The sequence below is a fragment of the Mobula birostris genome, chromosome 12 (genome assembly GCF_030028105.1).
Source record: "Mobula birostris isolate sMobBir1 chromosome 12, sMobBir1.hap1, whole genome shotgun sequence".
Classification (NCBI taxonomy): Eukaryota; Metazoa; Chordata; class Chondrichthyes; order Myliobatiformes; family Myliobatidae; genus Mobula; species Mobula birostris.
This window is the reverse complement of record NC_092381.1, coordinates 86,178,713-86,195,924: the sequence shown is the minus strand read 5'-3', so window position 1 is coordinate 86,195,924 and position 17,212 is coordinate 86,178,713. Positions and strand designations below refer to the sequence as shown.

Genomic DNA, 17,212 nt, shown 5'->3' with positions numbered 1-17,212 from the left:
CCCTTCCAGCCTTTCAAGTTGTGCCGCCTAGCAACCCCCAGTTGAACCCTAGCCTAATCATGGGACAATTTACAATGTCCAATTAACCTACCAACTGGTATGTCTTTGCGCTGTGGGAGGAAACCCATGCAGTCACAGGGAGAACAAATTCTTTGCAGACGCCAGTGGGAATCGAACCCAGGTTGCTTCTACTGTAAAGTGTTATGCTAACCACTACACTACCATGCTATTGAGGTCGACTTTTCCTCAGACCACTGTTTAGCATTTGAATGTCATTCCAATTTTTTTGTATTAAATATGAATTCCTGACACAGGTATTGGTCTGTCATTGTTCCATCATTGAAAAGCTTTTTTGAGAGAATGGATATAGAGAAAGGAAAAATATCTAGAATATGGAAACCTATTGGATCTGGAAATGATATAAGGAATCCAGCCATTTAAGCATTACATTAACTAAATACCCTGCTGTATTTTCTTACATTTCTTTGTTATTTTAAAACTTATTTGAACTGATGATTTGAAACAAAGCATTGAAAACTTTCCACATGGGATGTCAATGGAATTAGTTAGCTGAGAATGCTGGAAGTACCCCCTTCACAGTGAAGCACTGTGTGCTACATATTGGAAGGAATGTCCAAAACCTTTCCCTACGAAATGCATCTTCCCGGAAGAATATTGTAATTTACTGTCTTTCTTTCCCTGGGAAGACTCCCACTAAGAACTCTTGTAGTCCATAGTTTTAAATAATCATGCCTGCAAAGACATAGAGATATAAATAGCAGTTTGAAACATTATTCTCAGCATGGTCAATTAAATCAGAAATCTTTCATCCGATTTAAAATCAGAAAAATGGTATTTACTGGCAGTGAAAGCAGTTACTAAAAGAACGTAAGTTGAATCATGGGTTAAACCATATAATGTCACCAGAAATATGAAATATATCTGTAATTGGAAAGTCTAACACATTATTTCCAACTGGAAGACATCAGAGACTTTTAATCTTTTCTATGCAGCATTGCAGTCACTGCATCTTTCTCATTATTGTTGGGGCTGGTTTCTGATTTGAATACACTTAAGTGAAGTTGGGTAAAATGAAGGGGGTTACATATTGTTTGTTTAAAGCTATTTCAATGAATCTTGGCATATCATTCCTAAAGACAAAACATGGTGGTGGAGAAAATGGCATTTGCGGTGGCTTACAAGACATAGGAACAGAATTAGACTATTTGGCCCATCGAGTCTGCTCCAACATTTCATCATGGCTGATCCATTTCCTTCTCAACCCCATTCTCCTGCTTTTCTCCTGTAATGTTTCCTGCTCCGACTAATCAACCTATCTACCTCTGTCTTAAATACACCCAATGACCTGTCCTCCACAGCCACCCGTGGCAATGAATTGCACACGTTCACCGCCCTAAAGCTAAAGAAATTCCTTCTCATCTCTGTTCTAATGGGCATTATCCTATTGGTTGCTCAGTGTACACCTTACCTGAAATTTAATTCAATTGCAGTCAATTTAATTGAACATTATGACATATGATACTCCGAGTTCAGATCCAGCAACCTGAAAGCACGAGTTATTATGCATTTTATCTGTTTATCCGTCCTGATGCGTATTTCGTAGCAGTGGTTATTTTTGCAAGAATTGTATTTTGATAGTCCACCCTGGTGTAGGAATCAATCTTGCTTCACTAGTGCTATGGATTTGCCTGTCCTGACCAGACTGACAGGAAGAGAATGGAAAATTGCCTGATGTGTTATGCAGGAGTTAATGTCATCCTTTGCAAGGCTGATCCTTTTGACTAGTTAAGGAAATATTATAGATACGAGGACTTTAGGATGTGTAGGAAATATGACAGATTAAGCCAAAGTAGCTCTTCGCACTTTACAATTATCCAGGAAGACATTTTAATCAGGAATCTGGCATGGAGAAATATATTTTTTTAAATCAACACACTAACAGGATCAACACCATTTTCATTAAATGGCACTGCTGATCTGTGTAAGATCTGCTCACAAAACACGGGGCTGTCCCAGGAGCAGGTCTTGAACAACTGGCTGATATCCAGTTGTGCAACAGCTGTAATACACTGAAAGAAGGACCCTAATTGTCTGTCTCCTTGGGGCATGTCGGTAGCGTTTGCAGCATTAAGAGCCACCTTGTTATTTGTGATGGCCTTTCAGTACTTACTAACGACCTCACACTCAACAGTGACCACTCCAAATTGTTTCCCATCCATGTGACAGTTTCTGTGGATGGGAAGACAACTGTGCTGGATCTAAATGGGTAGTAACACATGGAGGTTTACGACTGCAACACGTAGAGGCATTTGGATAGGTACATGGAGGGGAGAGTCTGAGAGGATTATGGGCTACACATGGCAACCGGGTCTAGGAGGGAGGATGCTATGGTCGGCATGGTGAGTGAGCTAAGGGGCCTGTTTCCGTGCTGTAGCACTCTATGACTCTGGGTTTAATCACAGACAGTTTCTGTACTGACCAGATCTGAAAGCATGAAAATGTTCTCATGCAAAAATCTGGGCCCTGTAATATAACAGAATGAGACTGGTGCTTAGCTGTAGTCTTGTGGCAGGACTGTTTGGGGAGGCATCCACAGCAGTATTCTGGTACAGTGTGGATACATGGCTGTCGTCACTCCCGGGGGGTGGGGCAACAGTTCTGTCTCTCTTCAGTTGCTACCTTTCCTGAGGCCTGACACGTCCAGGAATAAATCTGCTACATAAGTTAAAATGGCAACCTTCCTTTTAAGTGGCTTCTGCCCGTACTCCACCTAGATTACACCTGAAAGTAGATGAACTGATGCCATGCTTTAACCTCTGAACTGATCCTATCCCACCTGTTAAGGGGGTTAATGTCTCCTTAATGCCCTTGGTTCAGTTCCAGGTGGGAATGAGTAGACCAAATAGTTTTAACTCTCTACCTTCACTCTGACAATTGTTAAGCACTTTTGTACAGAATATTCAAAACATTACTCATACTCTATCAGACTCTGGGTTGATAAATTAGAGAGTAAAACTAATGCATCCTGTTGAAATCATGTATCTGAGAGAATAAGCTAAAATGCCTCCATTCATCAATGGTATCTGCCACATGGGTGGGAAAGAGACCCCAGATATTTGGAGGCATTACTGAGTGTGAGGTAGACAGCAGGTGTTGGATGGTCATTACAAATATCACTAAGGCTCATGCCATATCACTATCCAACTGGCCACAGCATGGCGGCAAAACAGACCCAATCAAAAGGTAGATTCATCTGTTGGATGACACATGCTGGTGATAATAAATCTGATTCCGATTCTGGAGATGCAGCAGATTTTTATGTCCAGTCGGAATCACCCTTCAAACACTAACTAAAGTAACATTGTCTTGCCAGTAACCCACTGTTGCAGGAGGTTGCTGTGCAGAAATGAGCTTCCTCTTTTTCACCACTGAAACAATGCTTCAAGCAGAACCAATCTGTGGTAAAGTGCTTAGAGGCATACAGAAATCATGGAAGGCATTAAAGTCATGAAAGGTTTTATTAATTTGTTTATCATGCAAAAACTGTGATCTATGTTGTGAGCAAAAGCATTCCTATTTTTCTAAAAATCAATTGATTATTGTGGTTTCTGCTAAAGTGGTATGTTTACTGCATCCTACCAAAATCTATCATAGTTTTATCCTATGAATTATTTAACAACTTCTTCATTAAGTACCCTTCCTGTCAGTTCTGCATCAGTGAACCTACTTCCATACTGTCTAAGCTACAAGGGGATCAATGAATAGAAAGATAGATAATTGTTCCTTTATCGTAAAAGGACCCCTCTTTTGTATTGGTATTGCAAGCACCAATGCCTTATAAGTTTTATAAGGGTTAATAGAGAAACCTATCCCCATTCCAACAACAATGACAGCTAATTGTGGTCATAGTCAACCATTCCTTGGGAATAAGATCATGCTTGAAAAACAATGCTCCTGGTGAACTATTATAATTGTTTTCTCCTGCTTTAGGCATCCAGATGCACATATGCAACAGAGAACTCTATGGCTACCTGCCAGTGCCCCTGAAGGCCCAGCAATTCTTGGAAGAGGATGTCGAAACCTTTGTCCACATTCTGCTTGAGAGAATGAGTGAGTTTACCAAGAATTAGCAAAGAAAATGTGAGGCCTGAAAGTTCAAACACTCTTTTTAAGCACCAAATTGTAGCATAAGGTTAATAGTTGCTGGAATCTTACAATGTGTGGAGATCACATTGTTTGTATGTATATACCATGTGGGTAACATGTATGTGTTGGAAGTGTATGCAGGTGTGGTCAATTTTCATATTACCTGTAGCTGATGCCTTGCCTGTGAAATTGATTTGTTTATATGCAATTAACACCCAGCGCGGGTTATGCATGGGAGAGCAGGATCAGGCAAGATGTTCCAGGCCAGCACCTGTGCTACCTAAAGAGGCCATCAGGCCATCAATCACTGGGAGACCTGTCAGAGTACTGGGGGCAAGTCTCTTTAGGCTCTATAGTATGGAATTTCATAGCAGCAGGAAATTTGGAGTGTATATAACTACGGTAGAGGGTGACGGCAAACTAACAATTATGGGTGTTCTATTTACAATACCACTGAGTTTCTTAAGCCTGCATTAGTTTGGTTCAAAGGCAATAAATAGCTTGAACTGCCCAGGAGTTTAGGCTGTGGCTGTAAAGTAAGCACAGAAGGCCCTACTCCCCTGCCAGCAATCACCTGAGGGAATTGTGTCCATATGACCAAGAACTGATTGGAAAGCAGCTGGGAGCAAGGCAGCTGAAGGTTTATGCAACGCTTCGGGGTAAAGAAAGAAACAGTGCTCATGTCTTAAAGGCAAAAATTGAAAGGAAACTGCCAACAATTTACTTCTGTGTCAGTTCAACAAGGACGATTATCCTGATCTATAATCATTGCTTCATGCAGCCAAACACATCAATCATTTGATGAGTTTTCCCTTTGCATCTCAGGACAACACTGGGGTTCAAATGTCAGGCAAATCCTCAATGTTGTGGCTTTCAGACTTTTCTGATATATATTTTAAAAATTAAATTAAGTAGTGTAAAGATAAATGTAGTGAGCTAGTGTTCATGAGTTCGATGTCCATTCAGAAATCTGATGGTGGAGGAGAAGAAGCTGCTTCCTGAATCGTACAGTGTGTGCCTTTAGACTCCTGTACTTCCTCCCTGATAATAGCAATGGGAAGAGGACATGTCCTGGGTGATAGGGTCCTTAATAATGGATGCCAACTTTTTGAGGCTGCGCTCCTTGAAGATGTGCCGGGTGCTGTGGAGGCCAGTGCCCATGATGGAGGTGATTGAGTTTACAACTTTATGCAGCTTATTTCGATCCTATGCAGTGACCCCCCCCCCCTCACCTTCCCATATCAGATGATGATGCAGCCAGTTAGAATGCTCTTCTTGGTACATGTGTAGAAATTTGTGAGTATCTTTGGTGACAATCCTAATGAAATATAACCACTGTAATGCCTTCTTTGTAATTGCATCAATATGCTGGGCCCAGAATGGGTCCTTAGAGATGTTTGACACCTACAAATTTGAAGCTCCTCACTCTTTCTACTGCTGATCCTCTATGAGAACTGCTGTGTGTTCCTTCATCTTACCCTTTCTGAAGTCCACAATCAGTTCTTTGATCTTACTGATGTAGAGTCCAATATTGTTGCTGCAACACCACTCAACTAGCTGGTATATCTCGCTCCTGTATGCCTTCTTGTAACCATCTGAAATTCTGCCATCAATAGTTGCGTCATCAGAAGATGTACGGATGGCATTTGGGCTGTGCCGAGCCACACAGTCATGGGTGTGGAGAGAGTAGAGCAGTGGGCTAAGCACACACCCCTGAGGTGCACCAGTGTTTATTATCAGTGAGGTAGAGATGTTATTTTCAATCTGCACAGACTGTGGTCTTTCATAAGGAAATCGAGGATCTAGTTGCAGAGGGAGGTACACAGGCCCTGTGTTTGCAGCTTTTTGATCAGACCTATAGGAATGATTGTATTAAACACTGAGCTGTAGTCAATAAACAGCATTCTGACATAAGCATCAGTGTTGTCCAGGTGATCCAAGGCCACAAGGAGCCAATGAGTTCGCATCTTTTGCTCTTGAGATAGCCCTCCATAAGTCGTACCTGACCTTCTTGTATAGTCCTGGATCACCAGACTTCAATGCCACAGATCTAGCCCTCAGCAAACTATGAATTTCCTGGTTCATCCACGGCTTTTGGTTTGGGTATGTAGAGTATGTGCGAGTGGACACACACTCATCCGCACAGGCTTTAATGAAGTAAGTGGCAACTGTGGTGTACTCTTTCAGCCTCGAAGATAAATCCCTGAATACAATCCAGTCCAAAGACTCAAAGCAGTCCTGTAAGTGCTCCTGCACCTCCCTTGTCCGTGCCTTTTTGGTCCTCACTGCTGGTGCTGTGGTCTTCAGTCCCTGCCTATAATCAGGGAGTAGAGGTGATCAGACTTTCCTCAGTGTGGGTGTGTGATGGCATGGTAAGCATCCTTGATGGTACTCTAATAGCGGTCCAGTGTGCTGGCTCCCCTGGTTCCACAAGTGATATGTTGGTAATAATTATTTAGAGACTTTTTCAAGTTGGCTTGGTTAATCTCCCCCAAAATGATGGGGAAGGCATCAAAGTGCACTGTTTCAGGCCTATTACATTGCTCAGATTGTCTAGAGCAGGGGTCAGCAACCTTTTTGCCTCTGTGGGCCAGATCACATATTAATGAGCAGCTGGTGGGCCAGATAAATGCCATAAAAAACTTGAAATATGGGAATTATCCATTTAAATACACCTAGTTATGTTTTGCCTCAAATTCATGAATAACACATGCTAGAAAATCATTTGTGCTTAACCAAGGATGCCAATTAGCAATCAAGAACTCATTTTAGTTGCAACTAATTTCAATCAAGGCATCTTTTGAATCTATTAAAAGGACACAAAGAATCTTTAAACATAAAACTTATGAACATGATGCATTGAATGGTGGTAAATTAAGTATAATAAAAAAGAAAATTTTAATGCCAACAGTCGATAAATCAATGTGAGATTTGATGCAGTTTGTTGCTTGAAAGCTTCTCAATATTGGGTGTCCGACTTGTTGATGCCAAGAGCAAGACATTATCCAGATGGGCATCAGTCAATCTTGCTCTGAAAGGGTTCTTGGTGTGCTTCATTTTTGAAAATAATTGCTCACACAGATAAGTGCTGCCAAACAATGATGCCATCTTTTTTGCATGGTCCACTAAGTTAGGCTACTTCCCACTTGGATGAATATATTTTCTATAGAAGTCAAGAACTGAAATTTTGATCTCCATATGTCGTCACACTGCATCTCAATCAATTCCATTTGAAAACTTTCTGATGCCGTGTCCACTTCCATATCAAATGGAGCAGCAAACAGCTTGAACTCATTTGCATGCAAGTGAAATCAGCAAAACGAGATGAAAACTCTTTTCTCAATTCTTGGACCATATTCACAAAAATGCCTGGATCTTGTGCTTTACTTTTTTGAAAAGTGGGAAAATGTGCGCAATTTCCTTTTTGAAGCTGGTACTCCCACAATTGCAGCTTTCTTTCCACTATGGCGGGTCTCATAATGTCGCCTGATATTTGCCACCTTCTTCGCAACAACATTTTCTAGGCAAATGAGACAAACTGGTTTCCCAGCTTGCTCAATTAAGAAGTAATCTAGTGTCCAAGTGGCTTGGAAATTTCGGCACTCAGTGTCCACCTTCCTGCGTTTTGCATTCATTGCCATTGGAATATTTTTCTTCGATTTACTTTGAAACATGAGTTTTCAACAAGTATCGTAGCACATGTAAATATCTGGATATTTAGCGTGGATTTCTTGTTAAAACACAGTGAAGCTGTTCCTGTTTACAAATTTGAACCATCCCATCTGAAAACCTGCGCGTGCATGGAGAGTATCTAATACATATTAATAAGGTAGTCTGCCTTCCCGTCATTCGTATATACCAGTGTTTGATTTGGAACAAAATGGAACCTGGGGCCAGTGTAACAAGACGCCATGCATGTCCATCAGTGTGGTTGTGTGAAACACTCAGAATAAGGAAAAATCGCTCAAGGGCTGGATAAGCATAGTATCCCAATATTTGCTCACGGGCCGGTCAAATTACCTTCGCGGACCAGATCTGGCCCGCGGGCGTAGGTTGCCTACCCCTGATCTAGAGCCTGTTTGACACAGGCCTCAGGTGGGATGTACACTACTATCAAGATGATGGCTGAAAACTCCCATGGCAAATAAAATGGCTGACACTTGATCACTAAATGTTCCAGGTCGGGTGAGCAGGACTGGGACAGAACCATCACATTTGTGCACCACAAGGAGGTAATCATAAAGCAGACTTCACCTCCTCTGCCCTTGAAAGTCTCAGCAGTTCCATCTTGGCAGTGAATTGTGAAACTAGCGAGCTGTATTACTACTTCCCGAATGGTGGGGGATACCCAAGAGGTTTGTGAAACAGAAAACACACCGTGTCCTAATGTCCTTCTGGTACAGCAACCTTACTTTTAGACAGTAAGTTTGACAGCAGGATAGTTGGTAGTGGAAGCCCGAAGCTTCGCCTTCCTAAACAAACCTTTAAACCAACGCACTGTCCTCTCTTCCGCTGTCTTAAGGGGGAACCACAACAGCGACCAGAGACATCCATCTGAGATTTGTGGACTTTGAGTAGCGATAGATTTTTTAATCACCATAAAATTATAGCACTTACTGTATTGTCCTTGTCCATGGCTGTAGCCATGGATTTCAGCTGTAGCAGTCTTAGCGGGAATATTTGATGACTTCCATCAGAGCTGCTTGCACGAGTTGCCTTCTTAATGGTGCCCCGTATTACTGAGGGACCTGTGACGGTCTGCTTTAAGTCTGACTGTTTGGGATTCATGGAGGAATTTGCTTGGGCTGAAAATAGAGGAAGGTGCCGAGTTCTTTTTCACCTTGACCTGGAGGAAGAAGGTAAATAATTCAAAACGGAGCGATCTTCTATTGCAACCAGAGGATTTGTGCTTTCACTTCTTCCTTTTAGCGCAGCTTAGCAGTTGCTGTCAATTAAGAGGTGAAAGCATTTTACAGTGTTACACATACATCTGTGAACATGCTTCAGGCTAGATTAAGGAGCCTTTTGTACTGTTGCACAGCAGCAATTGGCAACCTGATCAGGTAGAGTTGCTTTAGAAGAAGTCCCCTAGGTTTCCCTCTAATGCCTTGCCCAAAATGGCCAATGTGATTTGTGACTCTGGGTTTTGATCTGTTGTTTGGCACTTGACCGCGGAAACATCTTCAAGCATAAAATGGTCTTTGTGGTTGGCTGAGTATGGCAGTGGGGTACATAACATCTAAGATTATAAGACCACCAGATATCGGGTGCAGAATTAGGCCATTCAGCCCATCAGAATTAGGCCAATCAGTTCCACCATTCAATCATGGCCGACCTTTTATCAGCCTTATTCTCCTGTCTTCTCCCTGTACCCCTTATCCCAGTCATCAGTCAAGAATCTATCAATCTCTGCCTTAAATACATTCAATAACTTGGCCTCCACTCCTGTCTGTAGCAATGAATTCCACATATTCACCAACTATAGGCTGAAGAAATTCCTTTTCATCTTAGGTTTAAAGGGACATCCCTTTTATCCTGAGTCCGTGCCCTTAGATCCTAGACCCTGAACTAATGGAAATAGCCACTCCATATCCATGCTATCCAGACCTTTCAGCATTCTATAGGTTTCAATGAAATTGCCCCTCATTGTTTGAACTCTTGAGTACAGGCCCAGAGACATCAAATGAGCCTCATAAATTAACCCTTTTGTTCCTGGGATCATTCTTATGAACCTCCTGTGAACTGTCTCCAAGACCAGCACATCTTTCCATATACTATATATGGGCCCAAAATTGCTCACAATATTCCAAATGCATTCTAACCAATTCCTTATAAAGCCTCAGCAATATGTTCTTACTTATATATTCTGGTAAACACAAAATTATCTGCAGATGCTGTGATCAAAGTAACACTTTCAGTACGCTGGATGAACTCAGCAGGTCGGGCGGCATCAGTTAGAAACGATAGGTCGACAATTCGGGCCAGAACCCTTCGTCAGGACTGAAGAATGAAAGATGGGGACGGATTTGAAGAATGCTTGTAGCTTCAGTTGAAAGACCAGTAATTTGAAAGACAAAGGGGTGGGGGAGGGGAATCATTGACGTCATGGCCCTGAAAACAATGGGTAGTAGATGAAGGAGGCGGAACAATGAGGGAGCTCGGGGAGGGGGTAGAGTGAAATAGGGATATAGGAAGGGAGGGGGAGGGAATTACCGGAAGTTGGAGAATTCTATGTTCATACCAAGGGGCTGGAGACTACCTAGACGGTATACGAGGTGTTGCTCCTCCAACCTGAGTTTAGCCTCATCATGGTAGTAGAGGAGGCCATGTATGGACATATCTGAATGGGAATGGGAAGCAGAGTTGAAGTGGGTGGCTACCGGGAGATCCTGTCTGTTGTGGCGGACGGAGCGGAGGTGCTCGACGAAGCGGTTCCCTAATCTGCGTCGGGTTTCACCGATGTAGAGGAGACTGCACCGGGAGCACCGGATGCAATAGGTGACCCCAACAGACTCTGAAGTGAAGTGTTGCCTCACCTGGAAGGACTGTTTGGGGCCCTGAATTTTTGCAAGAAATGAGGTGTAGGGACAGGTGTAGCACTTACGCTTACAGAGATAAGTGCTGGGTGGGAGATCAGTGGGGATGGACGTGCAGATAAGGGAGTCGCGGAGGGACTTATATATTTATATATATATTTTATATATTCTGGTCCTCTCAAATGAATGCTATCATTGCATTAGCCTTCCTTCCTACCCAACCTGCAAGCTGAGTCAACGGTGTCTCAAGATAGCAGCATCATTAAGAACCTTCACCATCTGCGATATGCCTTCTTCTCATTACTACCATCAGGGAGAAGGTACAGGAGCTTTAAGATCCATACTCAATGTTTTAAGGACAGCTTCTTCCCCTCTGCCATCAGATTTCTGAACAATCCATGAACCCACTGCATGAACACTACCTTGCTATTCCTCCTTTGCACTTTATTTGTTTCTTTATTATAAATTATTGTAATTATTTATGTCTTGCACTGTACTGCTGTCACAAACACTTTTCACAACATACGTCAGTGATAATGAACATGATTCTCAAACTTATGGAAATCCTGAACTAGGAACCCCAATTGCCTTTGCAGCTCTGAAACGGGTAATGATTGAAACTAAAGTATCACAGGAATTTTTTGGTTAACAATCGGAATGTATGTAAACTGACAAGTTAAGAGCATGAGCAGTGAATGCAACCTGCTTCAACAGTTAATAAGGTCACATTTGATCTGATTGTAACCACAGCTCCACATTCCTGTTTACTCATATTAACCTTTTACCCCTTGCTTATGATGAATCTGCCTTAAGGAATGCCTCATTCTGCTTTTACCTGTGAGCGCACTTTTAAATGCTACGATTTACAGAGTTTTTAAAATGTACACTCTCAAATTAAGCCATAAAGATCCACCAACTATGGAAAGGGATTATTCTGAATTGCTTGGTGATATGAACCAGATACAAACCACAATAACTTACCTATATCATTGCTTTGCAGTTGATCATCCCCCTATGGAGCCTTCTGTGTATGTGTCCATGCCTCCTAGGCACCCAGACAAGATGGTATTTGATGAGGTGAGAGAACAACAGCCCCTGCTGATCTCCTAGCTAGAAGTGAGCTCCGATGTATGAAAGACCTCAGAAAACAGTAGCATGAAACCTGTTACTTTGAATATATGAGGGGTGATTGATAAGCTCATGGCCTAAAGTAGAAGGAGTCAATTTTAGAAAACCTAGCACATTTATTTTTCAACATAGTCCCCTCCTATATGTACACACTTAGTCCAGCAGTAGTGGAGCATCACTCAAAGAGTTGAACTGCACGTGCATGTAACGAGAGTGTCTTGGACCTCCAGGTGGTCCACAGCACGAGTGGTTGATAAGTTTGTGGCCCAAGGTAGAAGAAGATGAGTTATACAGCTCTCTTTACATGCACATGCAGTTCAACATGCACATGCAGTTCAACTCTTTGAGTAAAAATGCAGAAAATTTGAAGTTAATAACTCATCTCCTTCTACCTTAGGCCACGAACATATCAATCACCCCTGCTGTGGGCCGCTTCTAGAGGCCCAAGACACCGATTTCTACAAAGAAGGGATCCGTATGCTCCACGACTGCTGGACTAAGTGTGTAAATGTAGGAAAAATAAATGTGCTAGGCTTTCTAAAATTGACTCCTTCTACCTTAGGCCATGAACTTATCAATCACCCCTCGTATATTATATAGAATATTATCTGTGAACTATGCACTACTTTCTGTTCAGAACTAAATTAGCAAACTCATTATCCTATATGGACATTAATATTCCAGGGTATAATGGACCCTCAGCTTTTACTGCCTATTACATTGATTAAACTTGCTCAGCCACTGCTGATGGCATAAAAGACAGAACTGACATGTGGAATGATTTATAATGTATTCAGTTCTCAAGCTTTTCCTTCTGTGAAGGAATGTCCATCACTGAAACATTGACTTTATTGTATTAATGTGCATTTTAATATCTATCAGTGGGTAATAAAAATAGACTTCTTTTGGCTTAATTTAGAAATCATGGGCAGGAGAAGAAATTACTGCATAAAGGTGAACGGTCAAATTAGAAAGGGCTAGAATATGAGAAAATGAACTTGCGAATAATTGTATGAACCTCCTTAAGAAGTTCCATTTCATTTTGTTTTTTTTTCATCCTGCTTGGTCTCAGCTGTGTTTTTTTTTTCAAATTTGTTTCCTTTAGCAATACCTGGATTATTATTATCTAGAAAATAAAGGATGGTACACATACATGCTAAAATTGCTATTATTTTGATAGATCTCATCATCACGTCTGCTCCAATGATAAGCTATAACTGGTTGCAGGCTGAGTCATTTGCTTAACAGCAGTTAAATCAGATTGATTCTGAATCATCCCCTGACTCCACTGTAAATTCATTGGCTGTAGATACAATTTCTATTCCTGGACTGCCTATGTTATCGTTTCCAGAAAATTAGAATGTCTGAGAGTCTAGCATGCCATTTATGTTAAAGGTTTCATGTTTGCTATATTTATGAAACATTTAATTATCTCTGACAGAAACATCTTTGAATAACAGCTGAGGAATGACCCAAAGAACAAGCAAAAAATTAAAAACAAAAACGTAAAGAAATGGAAGACAAATTAGTGCTTTTTTATACGTGTTTCTTCTGACCTGAATACTGACCTCTTCCTCCCCACAGATGGGGATTTACATTGAGCCTGATAACTTCTGACTAAAATGCAATCCAGAGTTAGCCTTCCATCTGACGCTTTCTTCCACTGTGGTCTTTGCTTGAAGCCTTCCACCAATGAGGTGGTTGGAAGTCTGAATTCAAAACAGGGAATGTCAGAAACATGCAGTAAGGCAAATCTCCTATATCTCTTGTGTTGTCACCTCAGTTTTCTAATAGGAGATGTCACCTCATACAATTATGTTCCCCAGGCAATCTTAACCTCCACCCTACTACACACATTCCCACTGTCCTGTCCGTCCCTCTCCACCTTCACAATTTAAAACACACAACACTGCGACAAGTGGAGCTGATAGCTCACAGCTCTGAAGATGCAGTTACAATCCTGCCCTCCAGCCCTACCCACGAACTGTTTGCATGTTCTCTTGTGTGGATTTCCATTGGGCTTCTTCCACATCCCAATGGTCTGTAGATTAATTGGCCACAGTAAATTATCTCTAATGAGCAGGGATTTACAACCAGCCTGATAACTTGTGGCAACTTGCAACCCAAAGCAACTTTTCCTCTGACCTGAATGACAAAATGGGGGGAGAAAATAAATAATGTCAATGAGTCAGCATGGACTCGATGAAGTGACGCAACTGTTTCTGTGACACTTATTTTGTCATTTTGCTGATTCTGTGGAAGCATCCTACACTTGATACATTAATCTGTTTCTTTCTTTCCAGTGTTTTTGGCAATGTATGCTCTTCAATCTCTTTCAAATGCACATCTCACATATTAACTTCCCTGATCAAGCTGAAACCATTGTAATATAGACAGAGAATGCTGGAAAAACTCATCCAGTCAGTCAGCTTCTGTGGAAAGAGAAGCAGAGTTAATCTTAGAGCGAGTGGAAGCATCATTTCCTCCTTTGAGCTCAGGAAAATGTACATAAATAGCTATTCACTCCCTTTCCAATCCATACCTCCTCTCCCCCAGATCAGTGCTGACCATCCTTCTGTCAGCAGCACAAAGAGGAAACATGAGGTTCATGGCATTTTATAATGGAAGATAAATTATAAAGTGCCACAAGCAACACAGTGTGTTCAGTTGGTTTCCCAAAACTCTGTATAATAAATCTGTTAGCAAGTTCATGAATTACCTACACCCCTCTGCATGCAACTTTAAATAGAGCAGAACAAGATAATTTATCGAGTTAGCTGACATTGCAATACAATAACCCTGTTATTTGAAGTGTTGGCTATACAACATCTTAGGGTAATGAGTAAGAGGTTTAGAAGTGACATGAGATAGAACTTTCTCATCCAGAGCTTGCCTGAGCCAGTGGTGGAGACAGGCACTTCAGACTCTTCATGTTTAAGATGTACCTAGAAGAGCACTTGAATCACTAAGACAAGGAAGGCGACAAATAAATTGCTGGAAAATGGGATTCGTAATGATAGGGTCTCACTTGACATGGATAGGGCAAGTGGAAGAGTTTACTTCTGCACTCTGCAACTCAAGAAGGAAATAATGTGGCCACACTTTACATAGCAGCAGGTCACTTTCTAAGCATACACCCCAAACTCTGAAATTTTCCAAACAGCTTGCAGTCTTTCAATCTTTCTTTCTTGAAATTCACCTCTTCACTTGTCAAAATGTCCCTCCATGGAATCGCAGATGAGACCATTCACCCCATCCTATCCTACCGTACCCATGTGAGCCGATGAAGAACTATCTACCTAAATTTAGCCACCAGCTTTTAGTCCTAAGGCCACTCTTCGAGTGCACACCCAAGTACTTTTTAAAACTGATGAGGGGATCTCATCCTTTCAATTTGAAAACTCCAGATCCTCACCCTGATCTGAGTGAAAGGATTTCAAATGTCTTCTAACCTTGATTGGTGTGAAATAGGAAAGGCAGAGCTGGAAGAAGACCTGCATGTCATAGGTTCATAGATATAGTAAAGAAACAGGCTCTTCAGTGCATGTTAATCATCAAACACCCATGGACATCAATCCCCCATTAATCCTATCTTTATTCTTCTCACACTTTCATCATATTCTTTCACACACCTTCCCAGCCATGGCAATTGACATTGATCAACTAACTTACCAGCTCTCACATCTTTGGGTTGTAGGGGAAACCAGAGCATACAGAGGAAACCTATGTAGTCACAGATAGAATGTCCAGATTCCACACAGACAGGACTCAAGGTCAGGAATGAACCTAGGTCTCTGGTGCCTTGAGTGGTGGCTCGTCTCACGTGCCATTGTTCTGTCTTAGAGCCACTTTGTTGTCCTCAACACAATCCTTGTACACCTGCTGATAAAAGTAAGCATGCAGGTGAACGTTAGTCTTCATAGCAAGAGGCTTTGAAGGTAGCATCCAGGATGTCTTATAGTAGTTGGTTAAGACAACTGGTGGAACTCTAGCTTGTGTATTCTGTCCATATTGGTCTATTTTCTGTGTAAGAATATTCAAAGAAGGATGTTCTCAGAAGGAGTCATGGAAACATAGAGTCATAAATACGTCCTCTGCTTTTGTTCACCTCTGATATGGGGAAAACTTCCTGCAGTCTACCCAATATATATCCTTCATAACTTTACGTACTTTGATTATGGCACCTCGTAACCTCCTGTACTCCAGAGTGAACAGACCTACTTAGCCCCATCAGTCATAGAACACTACAGCACAGAAACAGGCCTTTTGGCCTGTCTACATATGCAGAACTATTATTCTACCCAGTCCCATCGACCTGTACCCAGACCATAGCCCTCCCGTCCATGTACCTATCCAAATTTCTCTGAGATGTTGAAATTGAACCAACACCTATCACTTCCATTGGCAGCACATTCCACACTCTCACTGCCCTCTAAGTGAAATACCCCTCATGTTCCCCTTAAACATTTCACCTTCCACCCTTAACCCCTAGTTCTAATTTCACCCAACCTCAGTGGAAAAAGTCTGCTTGCATATACACTATCTATACCCATCATAATTTTGAATACCTCTATCAAATCTCCCCTTAATCTCCTACACTGCAGAGAATGAATTCCTAACCTATTCAATCTTTCCCTATAACTCAAGGCATTAAGTCCTGGTAACATACATGTAAATTTTCTCTGCACTCTTTTGAACATATTAATATATTTCCTGTAGGTAGGTAACCAGAACTGCACATAATACTCCAAATTAGACCTCAATGTCTTACATAACTTCAACATAATATCTGAACTCCTGTACTGAATACTTTGATTTATGACTGCCAATGTGCTGAAAGATCTCTTTATTGCCTTATTTACCTGTGATGTCACTTCCAAGGAATTAGAGATCTGTATTCCCAGATCCCTCTGTTTTACTGCTCTGCACAGTGCCCTACTGTGTAAGCCCGGTTTGTCCTCACAAAGTGCAATACCTCATACTTGTCTGCATTAAATTTTCCACATAACTGAAACTGAAGCTGAGTACAGAGAAGGTCCACCAGACTGATTACTTGGGTCATAGGACTGACATACAAAGAGAGATTTGGGAAAAACTGAGCTTACTTTCATTAGAGTTTAAAAGAATGAGAGGGGATTTAATTAAAAAGTATAATACTCCAATAGCACTGAACTCACTGGCTGCGGGAGTAATGTTCCCAGTGGTGGGTGAATCCAGAGTTAGGGGGTCCCACCATTATGGTACCAGACAAGGTACTTCAAACTGAGGTGAGGAAATATTTCTTCCCCCAAAAAAGTAGTGAACCTGAGAAATTCTCTACCACTGAAGGCCCCTGAAGCCAAATAGTTAAATATATTCAAGAATGAGTTAAATATGGGACT

The 17,212-nt window shown here is 41.5% G+C and overlaps 1 protein-coding gene across 1 annotated transcript in view; it reads left to right on the top strand.

Moving 5' to 3' along the window:
• LOC140206112 (procollagen galactosyltransferase 2-like) overlaps window positions 1–17,212 on the top strand; it is a 184,479-nt gene that overhangs the window by 149,263 nt on the left and 18,004 nt on the right. Inside the window, exons 6-7 of the mRNA XM_072274289.1 lie at window positions 4,012–4,131; window positions 11,704–11,780. Of these exons, the coding sequence (XP_072130390.1) occupies window positions 4,012–4,131; window positions 11,704–11,780 (197 nt within the window). The remainder of the gene's footprint in view (window positions 1–4,011; window positions 4,132–11,703; window positions 11,781–17,212) is intronic.